Source organism: Micropterus salmoides, unplaced genomic scaffold, assembly GCF_014851395.1.
Source record: "Micropterus salmoides isolate LMB-PRFRI ecotype aquatic unplaced genomic scaffold, ASM1485139v1 Ms_hic_scaffold_14, whole genome shotgun sequence".
Classification (NCBI taxonomy): Eukaryota; Metazoa; Chordata; class Actinopteri; order Centrarchiformes; family Centrarchidae; genus Micropterus; species Micropterus salmoides.
In genome coordinates, this window is record NW_024040485.1 from 16,188,506 (window position 1) to 16,213,419 (window position 24,914).

Consider the following 24,914-nt stretch of genomic DNA (forward strand, 5'->3'; position numbering starts at 1 on the left):
TAACTCAAAACACCTGCAAAGGCCTTTAAATGGTCTCTCAGTCTAGTTCTGTCGACTACACAATCATGGGGAAGACTGCTGACTTGACAGCTGTCCAAAAGATGACCACTGACACCTTGCACAAGGAGGGCAAGACACAAAAGGTCATTGCTAAAGAGGCTAGCTGTTCACAGAGCTCTGTGTCCAAGCACATTAATAGAAAGGCGAAGGGAAGGAAAAGATGTGGTAGAAAAAAGTGTACAAGCAATAGGGATAACTGCACCCTGGAGAGGATTGTGAAACAAAACCCATTCAAAAATGTGGGGGAGATTCACAAAGAGTGGACTGCAGCTGGAGTCAGTGCTTCAAGAACCACCACGCACAGACGTATGCAAGACATGGGTTTCAGCTGTCACATTCCTTGTGTCAAGCCACTCTTGAACAAGACACAGCGTCAGAAGCGTCTCGCCTGGGCTAAAGACAAAAAGGACTGGACTGCTGCTGAGTGGTCCAAAGTTATGTTCTCTGATGAAAGTAAATTTTGCATTTCCTTTGGAAATCAAGGTCCAAGAGTCTGGAGGAAGAGAGGAGAGGCACAGAATCCACGTTGCTTGAAGTCCAGTGTATTTTCCACAGTCAGTGATGGTTTGGGGTGCCATGTCATCTGCTGGTGTTGGTCCACTGTGTTTTCTGAGGTCCAAGGTCTACCAGGAAGTTTTAGAGCACTTCATGCTTCCTGCTGCTGACCAACTTTATGGAGATGCAGATTTCATTGTCCAACAGGACTTGGCACCTGCACACAGTGCCAAAGCTACTAGTACCTGGTTTAAGGACCATGGTATCCCTGTTCTTACTGGCCAGCAAACTCACCTGACCTTAACCCTATAGAAAATCTATGGGGTATTGTGAAGAGGAAGATGCGATATGCCAGACCCAACAATGCAGAAGAGCTGAAGGCCACTACCAGAGCAACCTGGGCTCTCATAACACCTGAGTGTCACGGTTTAGTGTGGGTGAGGCAGGGTTGAGCAGGTTGGAGGACCCAAATGCAGGACGCAAGGCAAAGGAGGTACAGTTCAAGGGGTTTAAATAAACAAACAAAGGCGAGCACACTTACAAACTGAGTGGCTGATGACAGAGTCCAAAACAAAGTAATCCAAACGAGAAAACTAGAATCCAAAATCCAAAATAAGCAGGGAAACAGGGAGACATGACGAGTAGGCTGACGAGTAGGCTGACGAGTAGGCTGGCGAGTAGGTAACACACTGTAACACTGGGTGACAATAAACAATGACCCGACAAAGACAAGACAGAAACACCACAGGGACTAACGAGCAGGGCGGGAGCAACACAGGTGAAAGACATGAGGCTAACGAGGCACAGGTAGGGAGAGAGAGAGAGAGAGCAGGGGAAGACAGAGACAGACATGCAGAGGGATCACTGGGGTAACAGACATGACAAGGGTTACCGAACACTAGACGAAAGACAAGACAGACCCCCAAAACCCAACAGACCAAAATAATGCTAACTAAACACAAAAGTGCAAAACACCGCATGGCAGACAGGCAGAGTGTGACACTGAGCAGTGCCACAGACTGATCGACTCCATGCCACGCCGCATTGCTGCAGTAATTCAGGCAAAAGGAGCCCCATCTAAGTATTGAGTGCTGTACATGCTCATACTTTTCATGTTCATACTTTTCAGTTGGCCAACATATCTAAAAATCCTTTTGTATTGGTCTAAGTAATATTCTAATTTTCAGAGATATTGAATTTGGGATTTTCATTAGTTGTCAGTTTTAATCATCACAATTAAATGAAATGAACATTTGAAATATATCAGTCTGTGTGTAATGAATGAATATAATATCCAAGTTTCACTTTTTGAGTGGCATTACTGAAATAAATAAACTTTTTGATGATATTCTAATTATATGACCAGCACCTGTAAAACCTATTTGCTAGTGTGGGTAGCTAGCAGAGCAACAGCATAGTAAGAAGTGTGTGTGTTTGGATTTCAGCAGGAAAAGAAGCATTGTTTACATTTCCAAAGAATGTGGTTGAGGTCTTATTTATTCATTTAATCCTTATCCTCTTCCTTCTGAGCTTTCACCATGGGTGAGGGAGGTGAGTTGAGGTAAACAGTCCTACATTAGCTCTGTATCAAGCAGCGAGCTATATTTGCTAAACCCCACCAATATATTACGTTTAACTCAGAAATAGGTCACATCACAGAAAGTAAAGATGCTCTGTTACAGTCACATCAAACAAACTATAATTCAAAACAAATTGAGTTTTGTTTATGTTGGGGTTAGTGGGGTTAGGGTTAATTCAATTTCAATTCAATTTCAATTTTATTTATATAGCGCCAAATCACAACAACAGTTATCTCACAGCGCTTTTCATAAAAGAGCAGGTCTAGACCGTACTCTGTGATGATATTTACAGAAGCCCAACAGTTCCCGCCAAGAGCAAGCACTAGGCGACAGAGGCAAGGAAAAACTTCCTTTTAAGAGGCAGAAACCTCGAGCAGAACCATGGCTCAGGGTGGGCGGCCATCTGCCTCGACCGGTTGGGGGTGAGAGAGAGAGAGAGAGAGAGAGAGAGAGAGAGAGAGAAAAAGAGAGAGCAGGAGAGGAATAGAGAGAAAAAGAGAGGGATGTAAGGAGAGAGAGAGGGGAGGGAGGCAGCCTACACAATATACACACAGAGGTGCAGACAGTGAAGGTGATGTTGCTATAGACTAAATGAAAAATGGTACAGATATTTATAGTAGTGTTAATGGTAACAGTCGTAATGTTAATGATTATAATAACAATAATAACAATAAGACTAGCAACAATAGTCGTTGCAGCAGAGGGTGTCGAGCAGGAACACGGGGGCAGCAGGTGACCCGCAACCACAGATCCAGACTCCACAGCTCCAGAGCCAGAAAACCTGCAGGAAGTGATAGGAGAGAGGAGAGAGACGAGAAAGCACAAGACTACCAGAAAGGGGAGAAGTTGTGTTAGTAACATGCAATAATGGGATGAGATTGCATACAGAGGGAGAGAAAGTAGAGGAGAGAGGAGCTCAGTGCATCATGGGAAATCCCCCGGCAGTCTAGGCCTATAGCAGCATAACTAAGGGATGGTTCAGGACTCACCTGAGCCAGCCCTAACTATAAGCTTTATCAAAGAGGAAAGTCTTAAGCCTACTCTTAAATTTGGAGATGGTGTCTGCCTCCTGAACCCAAACTGGAACCTGGTTCCACAGGAGAGGAGCTTGATAGCTGAACGCTCTGGCTCCTAGTCTACTTTTGGAGACTCTAGGAACCACAAGTAACCCTGCATTCTGGGAGCGCAGTGCTCTGGTGGGGTAGTAAGGTACTATGAGCTCTTTAAGATAAGATGGTGCCTGACCATTAAGAGCTTTGTAGGTAAGAAGAATGATTTTAAATTCTATTCTGGATTTTACTGGAAGCCAATGCAAAGAAGCTAAAACAGGAGAAATGTTTTTTTTCCTGGTTCCTGTCAGAACACGTGCTGCAGCATTCTGGATCAGCTGAAGAGTCTTAATGGACTTTTTCGAGCAGCCTGATAATAAGGAATTGCAGTAATCCAGCCTAGAAGTAACAAATGCATGGACTAGTTTTTCGGCATCATTTTTAGACAGGATGTTCCTGATTTTCGCAATATTACGTAGGTGAAAAAAGGCGGTCCTTGAAATTTGCTTAATGTGAGACTTAAATGACATGTCCTGATCAAAGATAACTCCAAGATTCCTCACAGTGGTGCTGGAGGCCAGGGCGATGCCATCCAGGGAAACTATATCTTTAGATAATGCGTCACGGAGGTGCTTGGGCCCCAGAGCAATAACTTCAGTTTTATCTGAGTTTAACATGAGAAAATTACAGGTCATCCAGGTTTTAACATCCTGAAGGCACATTTGAAGTTTAGCTAACTGATGAGTTTCATCTGCCTTGATCGATAGATATAACTGAGTATCATCTGCATAACAATGAAAGCTTATGGAATGTTTCCTGATAATATTGCCTAAAGGAAGCATATATAAAGTGAAGAGGATTGGTCCAAGGACAGATCCTTGAGGAACTCCATGAGTAACTTTGGCGTGCATGGAGGACTCATCGTTAACATGTACAAACTGAAATCAATCTGATAAATAGGACTTAAACCAGCTTAGAGCGGTTCCTTTAATGCCAATGAAATATTCCAGTCTCTGCAATAGGATCTGATGGTCAATGGTATCAAATGCAGCACTAAGATCTAATAAAACCAGTACAGAGACAAGTCCTTTGTCTGATGCAATAAGGAGGTCGTTAGTAATTTTCACCAGTGCTGTCTCTGTGCTATGATGAGCTCTAAATCCTGACTGAAAATCCTCAAATAAACTATTGCTCTGTAGAAAGTCACACAGCTGTTTAGCAACTGCTTTCTCCAGAACCTTAGAGAGAAATGGAAGGTTAGATATAGGTCTATAGTTGGCTAAAACATCCGGATCAGGTTTGGGCTTTTTCAGAAGAGGTTTAATTACAGCTACTTTAAAATACTGTGGTATATAGCCTGTTGATAGAGATAGATTGATCATATCTAGTATAGAGGTGCTGACTAAGGGTAAAACATCTTTAAGCAGCCTAGTCGGGATGGGGTCTAAGAGGCAGGTTGATGGTTTAGATGAAGAAATTATTGAAGTTAGTTGGTAAAGATTGAGGGAAGCAAAACATGTATCTGGTTCTACAGCTGTTTCTAAGGTTCCTGAGTTAAGAGATAAGTCGGTGCCAGTTGAGGGCAGGTCTTGGTGAATTTTGTCTCTAATAGCTAGAATTTTATCATTAAAGAAGCTCATGAAATCGTAACTACTGAGAGCTATGGGAATACTTGGCTCAATAGAGCTGTGACTCTCTGTTCGCCTGGCTACAGTGCTGAAAAGAAACTTTGGGTTGTTCCTATTTTCCTCTATTAATGACGAGTAGTACGCTGCTCTAGCATTACGGAGGGCCTTCCTATAAGTTTTAAGACTATCTTGCCAAATTAAACGAGAATTTTCCACTTTGGTGGAACGCCAATTCCTCTCAAGTTTCCGCGATATTTGCTTTAATTTGCGAGTTTCAGTATTATACCATGGAGCTAACCGTCTTTGTTTTAGTGTTTTCTTTTTTAGAGGGGCTACAGAGTTGAGTGTCATTTGCAGCGAGCCTGCAGCACTATCAACAAGATGATCGATTTGGGAGGGACTGAAACTAGCATAGGAGTCCTCCGTTACTTTGTGACCAGATAATGTATTTAGAGCTGATGGAATCGCATCCTTAAATTTAGCTATAGCACTATCAGACAGACATCTTGTATAGAAATTTTTGCCCAATGGCGAGTAGTTCAGCAATACAAACTCAAAAGTTATCAAACAGTGGTCGGATAAAGAGGGATTCTGTGGGAACACCACTAAATGTTCAATTTCAATACCATACACCAAAACAAGGTCAAGGGTGTGGTTAAAACAGTGAGTCGGTTCATGAACACTCTGAGAGAAGCCAATGGAATCTAACAGAGAGATAAACGCAGTACTAAAGCTGTCATTCTCAACATCCACATGAATATTAAAATCCCCTACAATAATAAATTTGTCTGTTTTAAGGACTAAAGTTGACAAAAACTCTGCAAATTCAGATAAGAATTCAGAATATGGGCCAGGTGCTCGGTACACTATAACGAAGAGAATTGGTTGCAGTGATTTCCAACTTGGGTGCGAAAGACTAAGAACAAGACTTTCAAATGAGTTATAGTTTGGTTTAGGTTTAGAGCTGATTAGTAGGCTAGAGTCGAAGATAGCTGCAACTCCACCTCCTCTGCCTGTGCCTCGAGGAATGTGAGTATTAATATGACTGGGAGGGGTGGATTCATTTAGGCTAACATATTCTCCATCACCCAGCCAGGTTTCAGTAAGACAAAATAAATCAATATCATAATCTGATATTAGTTCATTTACTAGTACACCTTTAGAAGAGAGTCCACATTTAACTCTCCTATTCATTTTCACTATTGCTCTTGTGGTTTTAATTTTTATGAGGTTTTTATGCACAGCTCCTCTTCTTAGGGTTAGGGTTAAGGAAAATGTTGTCTTTTCACTGCAGCTGTTCATTTGTGGTGCATTTAGCAGAGATATCTTATTAAGGACATAGTGATACATACAAAAGAGATGCATACAGTTGTTGACATAGTGATACATATATAGCCTAACTTGGGAGCTCAGCGGGGTAAGATGTTTTACTTGATGCTATCAGCGTCACACAGAAAGCGGGAGGCACTGTCTGGCTTTGATAGACTCAGGCTACAGTTTTGCAGCTGATACTAATCTAGCTAAGCATCCTGGGGTTTTGTCCTTGTGGCTGCCTTGATGCCTGAAATATGTATTAGTTTTGACACAAGTGTTTCAAAACTGGATCTAAAACCCCTGAGAGGTTGTGCTCTGGCAGAGAGCTGACAGTGTACAAGCTGTCAATATTTTCCTATTTTCTGTGTTACAAGGATACGAGTTTCACTATTGCTGCTGCTGCTACTACTGCTAATATAGAACATATGTGTGGCGGCGTTGCTCCAGGGATGACAATGTCAGTTGGTCAGCCACTTTGGTCCAGACATTTCAGCAACAATTGAATGGATTGAAATTAGGTACAAGATGGTCAAAAGATGATGAATTTTATCACTTTGGGAATTCCCCAACGTTTCCTCTATCATGAGGTTCACAATGGTAGTCAAGTGAAATGTCTCAACATAAATTGGTTTGATTACCATGAAGTTTGGTATACACATTCATGTCCCCTGCAGAAGGAACTGCAACAACTTTGGCGATCTCAACTTTTAGTCTAGCTCCAACATCAAGTCAAAATTGTCTGACCAAGAGAATACTGATCGTGTAGCTTATGGCTAGTGCTCTTTTTGTTTTTTTGCCCCTGCCCTTCAGTCCAACACTGACTACAGTACATCTGTGCTTATTCTGGATGGGCAACCTTTTGGATTTCTATCTTCATCTCTGTGTTTGTGTGAGAGAGACAGGTGTGTGTGTGTGTGTGTGTGTGTGTAGATGCATCATTTGTGTCTGGAGAAGCTTCTAAAGAGAGATAGAATCATTAAACATAAGCTAAATTGGAATTTTTTGTTAGTTGGCGGGAGTCCTTAGAGATGTGAAGTAGCGTGATGATGAAAACCTTTTCAAACCCGCGGTGAATGTGTAACGTTGAAACACTATTCATTCACATACTTGTAATTTGCTTTTAATCGCTCCCCTCAGTATCTCTACCACTCCATTCTTAAGAAGAATAGAGCAGCACTGATATATTAGTTATCCTATCCTTGTACGTGATTCATTATAATTTCCTTTTGGCCCACTGAATCACATTTTTAACACCTGTGACTTTTGTTTGTTTGATGATTTGTAACTCCCTGATCTGAATATACAGCACATGTTGCTGCTAATTCCTTGTTTATTGCCCTTGTGGCTGTGCTATCTCCAGCAAATATCCATAACAACTTGCCAAAATGCAGTGTTAACTTTAAACTTTGTTCTTCTTTTCATTTTATGACCCTCTTGTAAGCCATTGATGAGCACACATAAAGTTCATAAGGCTCGTAAGTCTGTTTTATGAGAACTAGATCAGCAGATGGGTTAATGCTCTGTAAATGCATGCTGACTCACTGCATCTCTTTTTGTATATATGCCAGCTGCCCGTGCGCTACTTAATGAGCAACTTTACTGTTTTCTTGTTGACATAATTTTCTCGCTGTTGTGTTTTAATATCTGAGTCATATCTACTCAGTAGAGCTGTACTCAACTTCTGTTCACTTAATTTCTTTTTGAACCCAAAGGTACTTTTGGGTGTTTTTGGAAATTACTGCAAACTTCAAAAGACACATTGATGGAATTAGCTCATGAATGTATTACTTATTGTCGCTTCACTTGGATTTTTGAGCTACTCTGTGCAGAATGATGTACAGTATACTCAGAGTTTGATGCTAGAAGGCATGTTTTTACATTCATCAACTGAGGACGGAAAGTTTTTCTTTGATCACCTTAAATCTGAGTTTAAAACGTGTACATACGAGCAGGATTAGTTTGGAATCAATGGGAGTCCAATTTAAGAACATTTTAAGAGATAATTGAACTTTCCCAGAAAAAAACACATTAGACACTAATTATTATTCAAAGCAAACATGTCTGGAGGGGATTTTTAAGAATAATAAGCAAGGTATGAAGTATGAAATCAGCGGCAAGTGATGAGGTGTGAGTTTGTGTGCTATGATAAATCTGCATGTGCTAACCTAGTGTTGCATGAAGCCTGATCAAAGGAAACAGTCAAACCCAATACAACCAGATTCAAATGTTTCAGCTTGTTAAAATGACCTATTGGGGACAAAACCAATCAGGTACTGTCATGGCTGCAGGTCTTTCTCTCTCTATCTTCCTTGCTCTGTAGCACCAGTAAAGCTCTTGTCCTGTAAACACTTAAAATCTTATAGATCTTGTCTGTCTTCTATGTTTGATCTTTCTGAGCAGAGTGCATTATACTGGAAATAATGCGGTCACATGTGGCAGTTTTGTGTCCCAGCTGCCTTGAGGTAAGGTTATATGTTCATGCGAACTTAATATGTAACATTAGCAATAAATGAACAGTTAAGGGTTTGGATGTCCTATAAATGGACTACTGAGATCGGCTTTGGAGGTCAGACTGGGACCACATTGTGAGCCTCCATTATTGGCAGCCTTAGTACTGTAATACTGTTTCCCTCACAGTTATTTTCTCTGACGGTACAGTATTCCCTTTTGGAGAAGTCCCATGTTTGTGGTCTGTATGAATCTTTTATTTCTGTTTAAGTTTGGAGGCATTCACTGAAGAGCTTGTTCCGCACTGCTCTGTGGTTTGTTGTGCAGTCAAGATAATCTTTTTCCTCAGGAGAGAGTCTCTGCTTGAAAGTTGTGAGTGCAGGTAGTGGAGAGCTAGCGGCATGTAGGAGCAAATATTTTGGGTTACCACATACAAAATAATAATAATTCTATGGGGCACACAGCAAGTAGACTGTAGAGCATAAAAAGAACTACAGTCGGTCAGAGGAGGCAATGTGGAACTGCGAAAATGCAAACTGAAATAAAACACATAAAATAAATCAGTTTCATCCTTGTTGGTCTTATTTCTTGATAGACATTATACACTCTTTAATTAGTAAAATATTCTGTGCAAAGGGTCTTTTAAAAATGCAACTGAAATTCAGTCATACAGTTTTTTTCGAGCTACATGTGCAAAACTCTAACTACAGTCTGCACTACCAGCAGTCACCTGAGCTAAACAGTTCACATCACCTGCAAAACTCATTCCAAGCAACAAAACTCTTAACACATGGCTTAAAACAGGCTCAGTGCAGGCAAACACTATGCACAACCCTCACTGAGATAACACACACTGTCACTCAGAACACACTGAGAGTAAAAACACTAGCATCAAACACCAATACAGAAAATACAAACTTTTCATCTTTACAGTTTGAACAATTTCAGTGACTTCATACAAAGTAATATTTTCTTCAAAGAAAAGAGTGACATTCTTTCACATGATTTATTAAAATTTTTAGAACATAACAATTCCTTAAGGTAAATGAAAATTAGCAGTTTGCTTCAATAGTCTGTAGTAATTTATGGAATTACAGTAATGAGAAAAAAAAGGTAGAAACTAAAAGTACATACTGTAATTCGAACAAATAATTGAGGGCTAATCCTGCCTCTGTCAATGAGAGACCATGTTTCATGACATGGTCTATAAGTGTAGCCCTTATTTCATCTGAAATAACAGCTCTTTGTCTTCTTTATCTCCCTCCACCAACCCGTCTTCCTTGTTCCATTTCCAAAATTAGTCTTTCTGAGCTCTACCTATATATATCTATATATATATATGTGTGTATGTGTGTGTTCACTAACAAGTCCAAAACAAAACACCTGCTTAGCCTTTCAGCTGAAATTGCAATCAGCAGTGTTTGAAAGGCACAAGGCTGAAATCTATTATGTTTTGAATGTGTGGTTCACAGTTTTGACAGCAGTGTGTTAGCATTTGAACAAAGTGCTGTAAATCCATAGTGTTGTGCAGGTTATGGTTAAGGTCATGGGATAAGTATGTAGAGTTTTGAAAACTGTGTTCAAGCAATGAAAAACGAACTAGAGTTTGGTCCACATGAACTGCTGCTGTGCAGACTGTAGTTAGAGTTTTGCACATGTAGCTCCAGTTGTGCTCACTGTCGTTTAGCAATCGAAAAAACTGTAATAGATAATAAAGTGCAAACTGACAAGAAATTGTACTTTAAACTGGAAATCATACAGAGGTAATTGTAAGTGGAGGCAAAAACAAAATCTATATATATATTAATACAATCAATACACTTTATGTGAATATGGCATAAACTGTGAAGCAACTGACTACATGGTACAAAAATAAAACTATAAAACAGCAACAATTTGATGCTTATGAACTTTCTCAGTGATTCTGTTTTTATAAAGGTTACCAGTAGGGCAGTCTTCCCAGAAAAACAGTTACATGTTGATGAAGGTCAAAGAGCGAGGTTCAGAGGCTAAGGAACGATAGGAAGTTCATGTAATTTTTAGACTCTGTGTGTGTGTGTGTCTGTGTATGTGTATGCGTATGCGTATGCGTGTGCGTGTGCGTGTGCGTGTCCAAACAATTCCAGTCAAGGCAATAGTAGATTAATTGTTTCCCCCTGAAAGTCCTCTCTTGGTAGAACCAATAATGAGTCTGATTAAACACTTGTGGACTTGTTAATTACCCCTCTGTAATGTCCAGACAGTGAAAAACGGCCTCTCCCTGCTGTCTTAAAACTTCTCTGCCTTTCATCACTCCGTGACATACGTAGGCGTATTTTCTCAGGACCCTACTGATCACCTTTAAGTACAGTACTGATCTGTGATGAACTATGAAGCGCAGCCCACATACATCTATCCTTAACCTTTACAGCCGCAGCTCAGCAGACTGGAGTGGAGATGCAAAAAGCAGTATTTACACTCACGCCAGTTGGACAGCTGAAGAGTCACGGTAGGCCAGAGGGCAAAGGGGATGTGACTGATGATTGAGTTGGCCTGGCTGACAGCTGGCAGCAGGGCTGAATGGAAACAGCTTGTTCCTAAATCAGTAGCCATCGTTTATTGATGGGAATATTTTGGCATTGGGCATGAAAACAATTTAAAATTAGAGTCATGCTGTTTCATTTTTATTTATTTTCTTTTCATGTTTTATTCAATTATTCACATTTTCAAAGAGTTTCACTGACATCATTCCAGAGGTCCAAACGCTGTCTGCAAGGCAGAGCTGTAGCCAAGCTCTTCGAAATGCTGAGGAGCTACTATCTGTTTACGGCACAACCAAACAAGCCCAGGTTGTTTTAATAAAGAAGTCAGTCAATAATAATTGCAAACATGATCTGATTTCATGCTGTGCATGCCGCAAGCAGTTTTCCACCCAAATGCAAAGTAAAGTTGGTTTCCTTGCTGAGGAGTTGCAGGTGTGCAGCCTGTCGCCTGCAGCTCTTCATCTGATAGCACACTGTGGCTGCTTCTCCTTGTTCCATTACTCCTTTGCAACATTATCTGCTCATAAGAAATGACAAAATGACCATGTGTTGTTTTGTAGGTGCATTTCTGATGAGCGATTGTGGTGTAGCTGCTTCACAACAAAAGCCACCTCATGTTTGGCTTGTTGAATGCTTTTAATCTAAAGCAGATGAAATAAGATGTTCTCTTTGCATCAGCAGTAATTCAATATAGCATTGATACAGCCTGTGAGGAGCAGACAGTGAGGCTGTTATCAATGAGATAAAGTCATGCTGGATTACATGCATCCATTGTTTTCCTGTGAATTGCTCGTTTTTAGGGGGTATGCGGGTATGGCGGACTCCATCACTACAAATGAATACAACTATATAGCAAGATTATTACTGAATGCAAATACAGTGGATGCTAGTGTATTTCAGAAAAAAATGCCAACCAAACCAGGGTTTGATTTCATTAAAATCTTTAGGATTGTGCTGCATAATTATGCATTTTTAATGCTTGTTTCGAGACTTCGCCACACAATACAATGGTGGGTAAATGCTGAATCCTTATTCATTTATTTACTTAGAGGCCTAAAAGTGGCAAGTAAAAATGCTGTGTTTGAAAATACTGGAATCAGATTACAATATGCTGTGCCCACCATGTTGGTATTTTTTAAATTGTAGTGTATAATTGTCCTAGGCTGCTAAAATCCCAAACTTCCCAACAACAACAAAAAAAAACATGAGGAAGTGACCTCACTATCCTCAATGGTAGCTAAAGCTCTGCAGAGAGGTCTTCCCTGCCAAGTATAAATACACATTCTCTATGTGAAAAGGTCAAATATGAACATGTGAGTGTCAGTACACAATTTTGACATTTAGAAGTCACACCCAAAAACGCGGGTAGCTGATTAATAATATATGAAGCATTAAACACACCACTACAAAAGCAAAAACTACCACACAGCACCTCTCTGACACAGTTTAGACTAAATGTGAAAACAATACGCTTTTCAAAGGTAGTATCAATTGCAAAGCTGTTGAATTGCATTGCATTAGATTGCACAGGTATTAATGATATCATGTGCATCCCATGTTCATCACTGTAGCGATAATGTGCTGTCTGTATGCTGGAAAAAACCCTGTCAGGGATGCATTTATACACAAACATTGTGGATAATGGTGTGCTGCCGGGCATTGTTGGTTTTAAGTGGCTGTGGGTGTGTGAGGCTTTCTGTTCTGCTGTTTGGTCTGTGGAGAGAGTGCAGCTGATAATGATCGGTTATCAAACAAAACTGTCCCAGCCTTTGTTAGCCATCCTTGTCTCTTTCTCTCTCAGGCATTCAGACTTTTACAATCTCTATCCACAATCTCCTTCATAAGAAAACATTTCCTGCCATTAATCAAGTGAAATTAGATACATTTTTAATAACTGCATTGCCCCACCAACCTACAAGTTAATATCTTCACAATAAACCCGAATTTAAGCCTGTGTTTTTGTAATAAAATAAACACAAGCCTCGGAGGAAAAACAACTAAAAGAGGAGGTGCCCTCTGAGAGATCTGCTGAATATTTATTTATTTTTGAACACCATAAAGATGTCAGACAACTAGTGATCACTGGGGGGAGCCAGCATGCAGTTGAAGACATTCACACTGTTTATTGACAGTTAAATAAATGACTGTTTGTTGAACCCATAGGAGAGAAAAAAAAACAGGGGAAAAAACAAGCACATTCATTGCTTGGTGCAAAGTGCCTGTTTAAGGGCTCTGGAAGGCAGGATTTATTTGACAGGTGTTGCCTAGAGATGCTGTCTCAGGCAGCACATAAACTGCTAAATGATAAAACAGAATATAAATGAAAACTGTGTCAATTAGCTGATAAAAATGTGGTCTAAAGGAGAGCATGTGTTGTAAAAACAAAGGCTCTGCTGGCACGCTCTGACCCCACGTGGCTGCATTTTCTTTTGCTTCTCCAATTAAGCTTTATTGTCTGTCATTTCTTTGGAAGACAATTGTTGCCATGGACCTACGTTCACCGCGTTGTGATGCTCATTCTTTGTACCACTCACTGTGTTTGAGCTTTCTTCTCTTGTTTGTTAGAGCTTTGTCAGTCTCTTAAGTGCTCTCCGTGTTTGTTTTTTTGCTTATATTGTAAATGCCGTCCTGTTGCCTTTCACCTCCCTTAAAACTTAGTTCAAATTTTTTGTTCGGCTAATTGTCAAGTGCTTGCATCCTCCGACAGAGAGGTGAGATTAATCACTGAGCGACTGTGGAAAGAAAAAAAAATATTTTGAGATTCAACTGTAATCTTAAATTGTGAAATTAATTTCATTCAATGCTTCTTTTTTATTGCACTATCTATGCAAAACAAGCCCAATTACAAATGCTTTATATCTGAATTTGAATGTGTTTTGGTGAAAGGTAAACAGTCTCTCTGCTCATGTGTCAGTGGAGCTGTCCACAGCAGCGGTGCTGAAATGAGTCTTGGCAGTGAGCGGGTCATGCAGTTCCCTCAGGCTATGTGTGGAGCTGCGCGGTGACAGCAGTGCCAAATGTTGAGTTTGGTATGGTGTATGGCCTTTTAAAGTCCACTGTCACGATCATTGCAATGCGTGTGTCATCTGCTACATGCTTACATGTCGTGATGCACCAATCTGACCTCTATCTGAATCTCTGGTACTGATTCCAATACCTCAACTCAACAAGACAAGTGCTCCGTTACTCACAAATTATAAATTCGCATACCTCACTGCGATGAAGATATGATAGGATAAGACAGAACTTTATTTGTCCAAAGGGAAATTGTTGTATCACAGTCTCAGTACAAAGTAGGAAATATAAAGAGTGCAAATTATATTTATTGTAGATTGGTCATGTAGTGGTCTTCAGTGGATCCTTACAGATTTTGGTCTCAAAGTCTGAAGAAATCTTTTAAAAACAGAGGAACAAAATCCCCCAAAATTAGTTTTTTTTTTCAAGTGTAGACTGATTACTACAGTTCCTGTACTTTTTTCTAATCGGACGATGTGATCTGACAGCACTTCATGTCTTCATGTTCATAATTTCCAAGTAAGTAATCAGCTAAGGTGTAATCTGAGAGGAGGCAAGACTGCACAGTTTAATATCCTGGAGCAACCAAAACATTTCATGATTTACTGTACTATTTATTATAGTCATCATGCATTCTTATGATTTTAAAGATAAATTGACAATACTATATAGTTTGACGTTTGCTCTGTTCATTCCTGTGAATTTATAGACCCACAAATGGCTGAGAACAGTAATTAGCCCTTAAGATGATAATAAAGATACTGCTACGCACTACACTGAAGACATTATTGCAACAGGGGAATCTTTCCCTCATGCTCATGCCAAATGTATCCTCCTCTGCCGGTAAATCACATCACAGACTTTCTTTCTTTTCTTTCTTTCTTATCTGAGATTGTTAAATTTCTTTCCCTCCAACAGATGACTGGTTCAAAAGGCCAGGGGCTCTACAGACACTGTGCATGACTTCTGAAGAAATGCTCTCTCTAGAACCTGCGTGTGTGTGCGCGCGCATGCGTGCGTGTGTGTGAGCATATGCAGCACAAATAGGCAGACAAGCTGTGCTAACAAGAGTGTGGAATGTGTGTGCACAGAGATGTGACACACGGTGAGAGAGTTACAGCACAAGCAATGTTTTGTTAGGAACTGGAACTATTTCTGCTCTATGTGGGAGGACGGTATACTGCTTCTCAAGAGCAAGGCCAGCTGCAACCCTTTGTTTTATTGGCAGACAATAGAGCAGCATTGGCATACTAGTGGAGGAAATATGATTTTTATGGGTATAGACACACTATGCAAATCTTTTCTCTGATGCTCTCTAAACTGCAATGCACAGATCACTGTTTCATGACTCTAACTTAACCAAGTTTAGAAGAACTGCACTGATATCTAAAAGTAAGTAGGCCTAGTGTTTCCATTTTCTGTGTAATGGACTTGCCAGTAATGAGTGCCCACAGTGATCTGATCCAAACTGACAGGTCTCCATATTATCAGTTGCTGCGAGCTCAGAGCCCAGCAGTGGGAAGTGGAGCCTGGTACAACTAAATAAAGGTCCAAGTGGAAGGACAAAACCTTGAGCTGGCCTTTGTTTTATAGTGTAGTTGGGGGGGGGGGTTGGAGCAACAAATAGAAATGGTAAAGCCTTGGAGTTTCAGACTGCAGCGAAATCTGAGAAGACGTTTGCACCAGCTGGAGCTGCTGCTTTTTTCATTAAGTCATTTTACGTTTTTGCTTCTTTTTGGCGTAATTTTCCTGTTTAGATCCGATTTTGTAGTTTCACACTGCTGTAAATATGGAATGCATACGTTTGAAGATAATGGTAAAAATAACTTCATAGAAGTCTGACATGCAGTTGCCCGATTGGCTAAATGTGTTCTTACAGCGATGTTTAATCCTCCGGTGTTTGCTCCATGATTCTCCATCACTCCAAATAAGTGGGCCTCAGTCCTAAATTGCGCAAATTCAAGATTAAATGCTAAAACAAAACAAAACAGGCTTATTGGTTTGAGTAATAGAAGCCCATTGAGCTGTGGGTGATGCCAGAGGCGAACTGAACCTCCCACCTCGCGGTGGTCCGCAGTTTCCTGCACATCAGCTGAACCCTGTGCTGTCTGCACCCACGGTCTCTTCATTGTTTCAACAAATCACTGGATATCCCTGAACACTTTCTACGCCCCCCTCTCTCGGTCGGTCGGTCTGCCTCTCTCTCCGCTTCATTATTCCGCACCTGTCGGCAGCGGACGCCGGCGCGCGCTCCTCTTTCCCTCCGTCCTTTCCTGTTTATTTACCGCCATGACTTCTGCAAAAGACGCGAACGGGCCGGTGAAAGCGTCTCAGCAGCAGGATCAGGTAGGATTTCCGACGAGCTGTTGCGTTCTGGTGTTCATTATAGGCTATTTTCCGCCCGCGTTTTGTTGTTATCTCTCCAACACTTATTAAACAGCGAGCCTGCTGTATGTGGGGGCGAAAACAGTTTTTTACAAGACAGCCGAAATATTCGACACAGCTTGATTTCCATTTGATAATTTTTTTAATCACTGTCTCTGTTTCACTTTTTTAAAATTCCTTATCTAGAAATGGTTGGAGAGCTGCAGTTTGAATGTATGCACCGACAACTTAAACTTCTGCCTAAATATTTAATTAACTCCCATTGTAACCTCAGCCCACATGTTTGGCATCTATACCATCTCAATGAGAAATTTGAAAACAGCTTCATGGTCCTCTGAGGGACAACATTTCATTTTTTTGGTTCTGAATCAAAGCTAAACGTTTATACAGCCAAAATGGGAAAAGAGTGTTTGAGAGAGGAGAAGAACAGAGAGTGGGAGGTGATTGCTTCTGTACTGTTCTGTCAACTCATTGAGTTTAAATTGTGCTCTGTATGGGGCCATGGGGAACACTGTGAAGTGATCTAATGGCGTTGCACTTCTGGGTTTACATAACTGGGCTCCCTGCTGTGAAATCATAATTTAGGTTAAAAGGTGCTTCACAGAAATAAACTCATGTTTTCTGCATGAAGTGAGACCATCTTGACAATAAGTCTTGTTGCATAACAGTTGTTGATTGTTGAATATTTGGCTCCTACAGCACATTTTTCAAAGGCTGCACTGAATTTGTGAGAATTTAAAAACAAAAGGTCTGTTTCATGGGCTTTCAAGGCTAACCACTTTACATAATTGTTGCACGGGCAGGATATAATTCCATTTTATATTTGACAAGGCTTTGCTGCTTTGAGAACCTCACCTGCATTTTACTGTTTCTTGATTCCTTTTGCACATTCTCAACAGAGTGAAGATCTTTCTCTGTCTCTGTCTCTCTCTCTCTCTCTTGCACGCTGTGTCAGCACCTTTGAATATTTTAAGTGCAAAGTGTTTATTTTTTGCGTTCTATTCATCCATTTATGAAAGTAGGAGTGGGAAGTCGACAGCCGTAGATCTTTCACCGTGTTCACATCAAAAAAGTGGGGCGCACAAGCTCTTTTGAAGGTTGACAGGAAATCGGATGTCAGACTTGAAAAAGTGAAGCTCGCAGAGCAACCTATTTTGCACACAACATAACACACAATCAGTATGAGCATGTAGCAATTGTTTCACCTTTATCAATGAAAAGGGTGATCTTTATTCACTTTTAGGTTAGGTAGGTTTTATACATGACCGGCCTTGACTTCTTTTCTTTTTTCAGGGTGCACCATTTGTACAAACATCACCATTTCCTGTTGGACGGGGAGATCACAAAATACACTCCCCTATCATTGATGCTGTAGCTTCAGCAATGACCTTGCTCGAAAGTAGTATCAGTTTCAAATGCGAATTTCAGAGGCGGAGAGACGAAGAAGATATTATAGCACAGGAAGCACTGTGCAGCTGAGTAGCACATCTGAGATTTGAACTCCAGCCCTCCGGACTGCAACATCACTGCTGCTGACAGAGGAGGTTTTATTGCGGTTGGGCAATGTGTTGCACTTGGCTCCTTATCCCGCTTGAATCTGAAAATATAAGTGGATGGATTCAAGCTATCACATCTTCTATTTTTAAAAATGCTGCTGTCTTCATTAGGGCAGTCATTACTGCTCTATATTCTGTGTCTGATCTTTATCTCTTTGGTGGAGCAACATTGCAAACAGCCCTCACATTGTTGCGGATCGTGATGTTTTAAAGGCACATACAAATGTGATGTGTATGATCATATCTCCTTCCATTACTGTATTCGCTGCTTCTCAACTTCAGGTCATTATCTCGTTCAAGGTAGCTGGGTTGTCACTCTGTCCTCTAAAACACAAGTACCCATCCAGACACTGAGGGGATCAAAGGTGACTCATGCAGTATATAAAAAAAAAACCTGTTATAAAATGGATGAGATGGGTAAACATACAGCACATCCAATTACTACAAAATTCTGCTGCGATTAAATTCAATTCTGATTCCCCAAACTCTCATCATGCTAGATCCATGTGGTCTGCACATAATAATTCTGAAAGGAGAATAGGCGTCTTATCTTTCCTTTAATTCAGAATTTATTTCATTTTTAATTTAAAAAAAGAGTGAGGGTTACTTTCCAACTGATCCATTCTTGAGTGGTTCAAATTCAGTCACGTTGTTGTGCGCTACGCTTCTGATGATTAAAAGATACTGCGCCAGTTTTGTACAGAGGCAGGAGGTAATTCATATCCCCGAGAAATCTTGCCTTTTTACCGTCGATAGTCGGCAGGAGATAACACCGCCTCATTTTTACTTTTCTCATCTCCCTCCCCGTTTCACACACTCCATTTGACATGTTATTAATTATTACAAAGACCAATGAAAAGCCACACAAAGCCCTGAAAATACTGATAACTGCATGGTTCGTCTTTTAGGGGTAAGGGTTAAGATTAGGCATGTAGCTGTGATGCCTAAGGTTAGGGTAAGGGGCAAGTTAATGTATTATGTTAATGACAGGTCCCAACAAAAACAGTGACACAAGACTGTGTGTGTGTGTGTGTGTGTGTGTCCACTCAGGCTGCAAATATTCAAGACAGACAAATATCAGTCATTTGCCATTTGAGCATAAGAACATTTGATTTTTTTTTTTTTTACAGTCCCACTACTCTCTTGATGCCCATGACTCCAACTCTAAAAGCTTCTCAAACTTGTCTCAAACTCTTCATCAGTCACCTCCACCTGCTGCTAAACATTTGAGGACAGAATTTCTGCACAAGTGAGCAGCAGGCTTTGGAGAACATTTTGTTCTCTTTCAAAATTGAAAACGCCAAAGCACTGTTATTACAGAATTTCTTTTGCATAGTGCTGTGATCACATAACTAATTGTTTTTATTGGCTGTGCAATATTTAAGGATGTAGCACAAGATTCTGGAACCTGTACAAACTATTACCTTTTGATCCTGCTATTTCACATTTTACTGTAAGCTCTTATATAAACAGTGTGTGTATTTTTGTATGTCTATAGCCATGCTGTTGACTTGCCCTGACTTTTTCTGCAGCTACATGTCACCATGAGTTTGACATTAGGGGTTTTTAGTGATATCTTAACTACTACTGGATGGATTGCTTGACACTCTGGTACAGACATTCATGTTCCCCACAGGTTGAAGTGTTAGGACTCAAGGAAGTGTTTCATCCAGCTCCATTGTCAGGTAAAAATCTTTGTTTTGTATTAGTTTTTATGACCAAAAACCTGCAAAAAATAAAGACATTCCCATCAGCCTCAGCTGTACTTTGTGTTTAGTAGAGCCCGACTGATAAGGGATTTTTAAACGCATTACATAAACAAAGATTATCCCTAACATTTGTTATTTTGAGACCCCACCAAGAAACCATGACATAATGCAGTATAAAAATAAACTTTATTGTTAGAAATAGTACTTGCAACTGTGTGTTAGATACTTGTTCAGCTCACGTTTATTCACAAGTCCCCTTGAGTTTAATCAGTTCTAACACGCCGACTGTAACTAGAGACACTGCAGTTTTATTGCTCATTAACGTTTGCCTTGTCCACTGATAAACACGGCGTTAGCTTTGTGGCTAATTTGTGGCAGCGTTGTGCTATGAGCGTGGAGAGGGCAGTGAAAAACGGAAGGGTTTAAAAGTCTGGTCTCCAAAGAGGAGAAGTGATGAGGGCTATTTATTTTATTATTTAAGTCATGTAATTGATGTGACAAAAGACCAACTCCACCGGGAACACTGAGTGTGAGGGCTACCAGGAGCTACTCACAGTAGCTGTTCTACGTTCTGTCGATTTATGCTACCTTTCCAGATGTGCTACTTAGCGGTTCTACGCATGCGCACGACCCACAAGCGTTGTCTGTTTCCACGCCCATAAATCTGTGCAACCTTGCTGTTGGACATGCTGTCAAGACAGTGGCTGATCGTCATCAATATCAAAAAGAAAATAATTATTAGTCTATCTGAATACTACCCCTGATATCTTAAATAAAGATGGCATAATACAGTATTTCAACATGTTTTCCATTTCCTGACAGTACACATGGAGTGAGTAGTGGTGCAAAATAAAATCATTATGTAGTGGGAGCATTATTTGATGGGGGATATTAGTCATTATCAGAATATGCTACCCCTGAAATGATGTTATAATCAAAAAACAGAACATGTCATAATACTTAGAGAGTTATACCTTCTTTTTTTTTTGGATTGGAAATGGGGACACATGGTAGCATTTTTTGATAGGGCAGAGCGACTCGATAGACTCTGCTATCGATGTGCGCTACGGTACCATTTTTCGACAAGGCAGCATATATCATCAGAACACCGGCTCTGGTAGACTGCGGTCAGCTGATGTTTTGTTCTGTGGTGCTGCAGTGTTGTTAACATAGTAGCTGCAGCATGCCATCTGGTGGGCAAACTATGCAAAACTCAAGACATGAGGGAAGGATCCGACTCTCTGTTTCTGTTTTTTAATAGTCATAAATCGGCTGTTATAAACGATGATGCAGATATATCTGCAAGTAGCTTATATCGGCCGATCAAATCTACAAAACACAAATCTACAAAACTAGTGTTTAGTGCTAATTTGCACTGAAGCTAAGCTAGTGAGCATGGTAAACTTTATACTTAATGTCAACATGTTAACATTGTCATTGTGAGCATGTTAGCGTGATGACATTAGCTTTTATCTTGAGGCACAGCTGCGCCTCAGTACAGCCTCACACAGCTGATAGCACAGCTGTAGACTCTTAGTCGTATTACAATACTCTCAACTTGCTTTGGCATTTGGCGTATATATTCTGTGGGTACTTATAAGTTTTTCCATGTCAATGTGTACTGAATAAATTGTTACTTTTTTAAGTCATACTAAAAGACATCCAGATACATGTGAGATATTGCCAGGTCCCACTAGTTTCAAAGCCAGATGTTGATGAGGACACACGCAGACGAACCAACACAGTTTAGATATAGGATAGATTCCATGGAGCGCCTCACGCTTCAGTCCGGTAATGTATCCATCCTGATAATTAGACAAGTGTGGCACTTATGGTATTTTTGAATGAGACACGCTGACTGGGTGTAATTTAATTTTAAGATTCTCAACATACAAAGTACTGGAGCTGACTGGCAGAATTTAAGTGTCGGAGAAAAAGCATCTCATCTGATATTGAATAATTTATTCCCAGGTGAAAACAGATAATGGCATAAAAGGCAGGGGTCTAAATCATTTACGGTTATTTTGACTTGTTGTAAAAGAACAACACAATGCACTTGTCTTTTTCTCACTTACCTCACCAATATATCAATGGTGCCACTAGTAATACTACTGCTACCACCACCACTACTACTATTACTACAATTCATTCAACAAAGTACATACTTTTTACTTTTTAAGTACATGGTTAAAGCTTCACTAATCAATATTTTTAGATTTACAGTGGATCAAATATATAGTATGAGTTCATTGAAGTGAGGAACCCACAGAGAATTATTTTCCGACTCTCCAGATTTCCTCAGCTCTGTGGAGAGTTTTAGCGTCTTTCAGCTCATTGCATGTGACTTCACTGTTTTAGTTCATTCTCATCTCATTAACCTTTTTTTAATAGCAGCAGCAGGCAGCTATGTTCTGTCTGATAAACCCACTATACACTACCTGCTCAGCAGGTAGTGTATAGTGCAGCTAGTCACTAACTTTGTCAGACAGTAGCCAGACAAAGTTAGTGACTAGCTGATTTTGCTAGTAATTGTACTGAAACACCAAACTTTTTTTCTGGTATTACTTGCAGGTAATGATAATGTTTCCTAGCTCTTTAATTCCTCTTCTATTAGACAACTGTACAGAACACCACTTGAGTCAAAGATGGACTTTCATGTAACTTTATGTAACGTTCTCAATTTAAACATGAAGTGAGCAACAACAACTAAACTCTCTGCTCTTCTTCTACATTTTTTTTCGGTTGTTTTCAGTGACTCCACTACAGTAAGCGACTGTTACAGAGAATACATGCAACAATATTATGTCCCATTTACCATCTTACAGTACTGTTCCTCAGTGTTTTTAATCAGACATGTTGATCTGTGATTTGTTTTACAGTACCCTTCACAGAGTCAGTAGATACCCTTTGTCTCGCCTCAGTTGAGTGTAACCCCCACACTCCACATTTTCCGAAGTGGACAAAGACAGGCTGGTCAGACAGAGACAGGCTGATGCCCTACTATCCACGAACCAAAAGCCAGCTGGCATGAATTCTTAATCTCACTCATGAATGCCCATAATTTATTGATGCTCTTCCAGAGGAAAAGTTTACCCCCAATGTCCAAGGGCTACTGCTTCACTCTCGAGTTTGACTGTCGTCAGGCAGCGACTACATTACAGCGGAGAAATATATCGTGTGTCAAGTGTCCGATATCTTTAGACAGCTGAAGTTTGCTTTTGTTTCAAATGTCTGTATTCTCTTGTGTCATATTTGAGAGCGTCCTGAGTTAATTTCATGAGCCTGCGGGCACATTTCCCACATGGCACTCAGTAGTAATATCAGTCCCCACTGTACTGTACAGCAGCCAGCACCATCTTCACTGCAAATCTGACTCAAATGACTCTCTCGGTTCCCTTGGAAACCAGGTGCTCAGAGATCAGGAAAGATCCATTTCACACTTCAGCAGCGAGCAGAGAGACAAAGAGATGGTTAGACAAAGAGAAAGTGGGAGGTAGAGAGGATTAGAGAGAAATAGGGTGGGGGGGGGGGGGGGAGGCTTGACCTTAAAAGATGCTTCATTCTTATAGCCCCTTTTGTCTTGAAATTGAATGGAAATAGTAACAAATGGATTGAAAAAAATGTGTTGCTCCCCCTCATGGGATTTTTTACCCTTTAGAGTTGTCAGTATCGAAATGCACAGGGTTTGTTTAGATGTGGTGTCTGTAGAGGAGAGGGTGAAAATGGCTCCAGTTCTCATTTATTGATGCAGCTTTTATTGTTATCAGCTGTAAGGCATGCATGCCTGCTCTTCACACAGACTAACAGAAGGAGATGGCTTAATGCGGGCAGCCAGTAATATCCCACCATGTCTGAAAACACCGGCAAAGGTCAAGATTTCGCTCACAGACACACTTTTGCCTCGTTAAGAGCTCTTCAAAAAAGTCAGCATCTGGGGAACACTCAAGTTCACAGCTGCGCAGTTTGTTATATACTTAAACACAATGAACATCAGGGAAATCAAAAGTTGGATTCTGTATGTCTCTTTAGGGTTCTAATTTGCTGGAAATAATGGAGGTGTTGATGATTTTCATATATTTTATGTGAGTGAATTCAGCCTGAGTTTGGAGCCCCCTCTTCATTTGTGGTTGAGTAGGTGGATGCAATGTTCCACATTTCACACAGGGATAAAACAGTCTGCAGGGATAAAGCAATCAGACCTAAGACACTTTAATAACAGTGGATTATGTGAGAGAACTGTGCTGTTTTTAAAATATTCAGGACTACTTTTGAGTCTGTTTCAGCACAAGAGCAGGTTGTTGTGCTTTTAACAAAATAATACATTAATGAATAAACAAAAATTAACTAGCCTCTACATAAATCTAGGTACTTGTTGTATAAGAAGGTTTAACTAGTGGAGCTTCCTAAAGAATTTTGCATCATAAAAAATTGTTGACATACCAGCTTCACAGTCAAACAAACTATGTAATGTTTTAACAGACAACTAAGCATCATCAGTTGCTCCAAATGTCACTAAAAGAATCTTAAATCTTCACTACTTCTACTGATTTGTTGGCTACATGAACATGATCAGAACCAGCCTGGAAATTGTGCTAAATGATGGTCTTGTAGGATTTATTTAATAAAATACATGCACACATGCAAGATGGAGTGTAACTAGTACTGTATATGAGTACAATTTTGTGGTACTTAGAGGTACTTACTCAGAGGTAAATATACTGTACCTTTGACTCCACAACATTTCTTTAGCTACCAGTATCTTTGCAGATTCAGATTAATAAAACAAAGTATAATCAACAAACAAATGTTGATTTATTCTTATAGATTAAGCTACCCAGAAACTCACCTGTTTTTTTTTTTTTCTCACATTGCTTTCAGCTGTTTTTAGAATGACTAGATCTTTCTGGTTGAATTTCATGCGTTTTAAATAAGCATTTCAGATGTGGTTGGACAACACGTCGTATGAACTAGTTCTGTTTCACCAGATACTGAGCCTCAGACAGATCATCCATCTCTGTCTGCCACTAATGGAAGTTGGTCTGATTCAGCAGTGAAAGGGGTCAATAAAGACTGTAATCTGCAGCCGTTTTGCTTGTAGAACATAGAAACCATGATCAAAACTCTCTTGGAGATTAGGCGGTGTTACCTACAGG

The 24,914-nt window shown here is 40.2% G+C and overlaps 1 protein-coding gene across 2 annotated transcripts in view; it reads left to right on the top strand.

The window, feature by feature from the left end:
• The window catches only part of LOC119902083 (dipeptidyl aminopeptidase-like protein 6), a 71,026-nt gene that overhangs the window by 15,354 nt on the left and 30,758 nt on the right, over positions 1-24,914 (top strand). Inside the window, exon 1 of one of the 2 annotated variants that reach the window (XM_038718006.1) lies at positions 16,259-16,457. The exons of the other annotated variant lie outside the window; for it this stretch is intronic. Within the exon in view, the coding sequence (XP_038573934.1) occupies positions 16,401-16,457 (57 nt within the window). The 5' untranslated portion in view covers positions 16,259-16,400. Of the gene's footprint in view, positions 1-16,258; positions 16,458-24,914 lie in introns of those variants that run through there. 2 annotated transcript variants of the gene reach the window in all.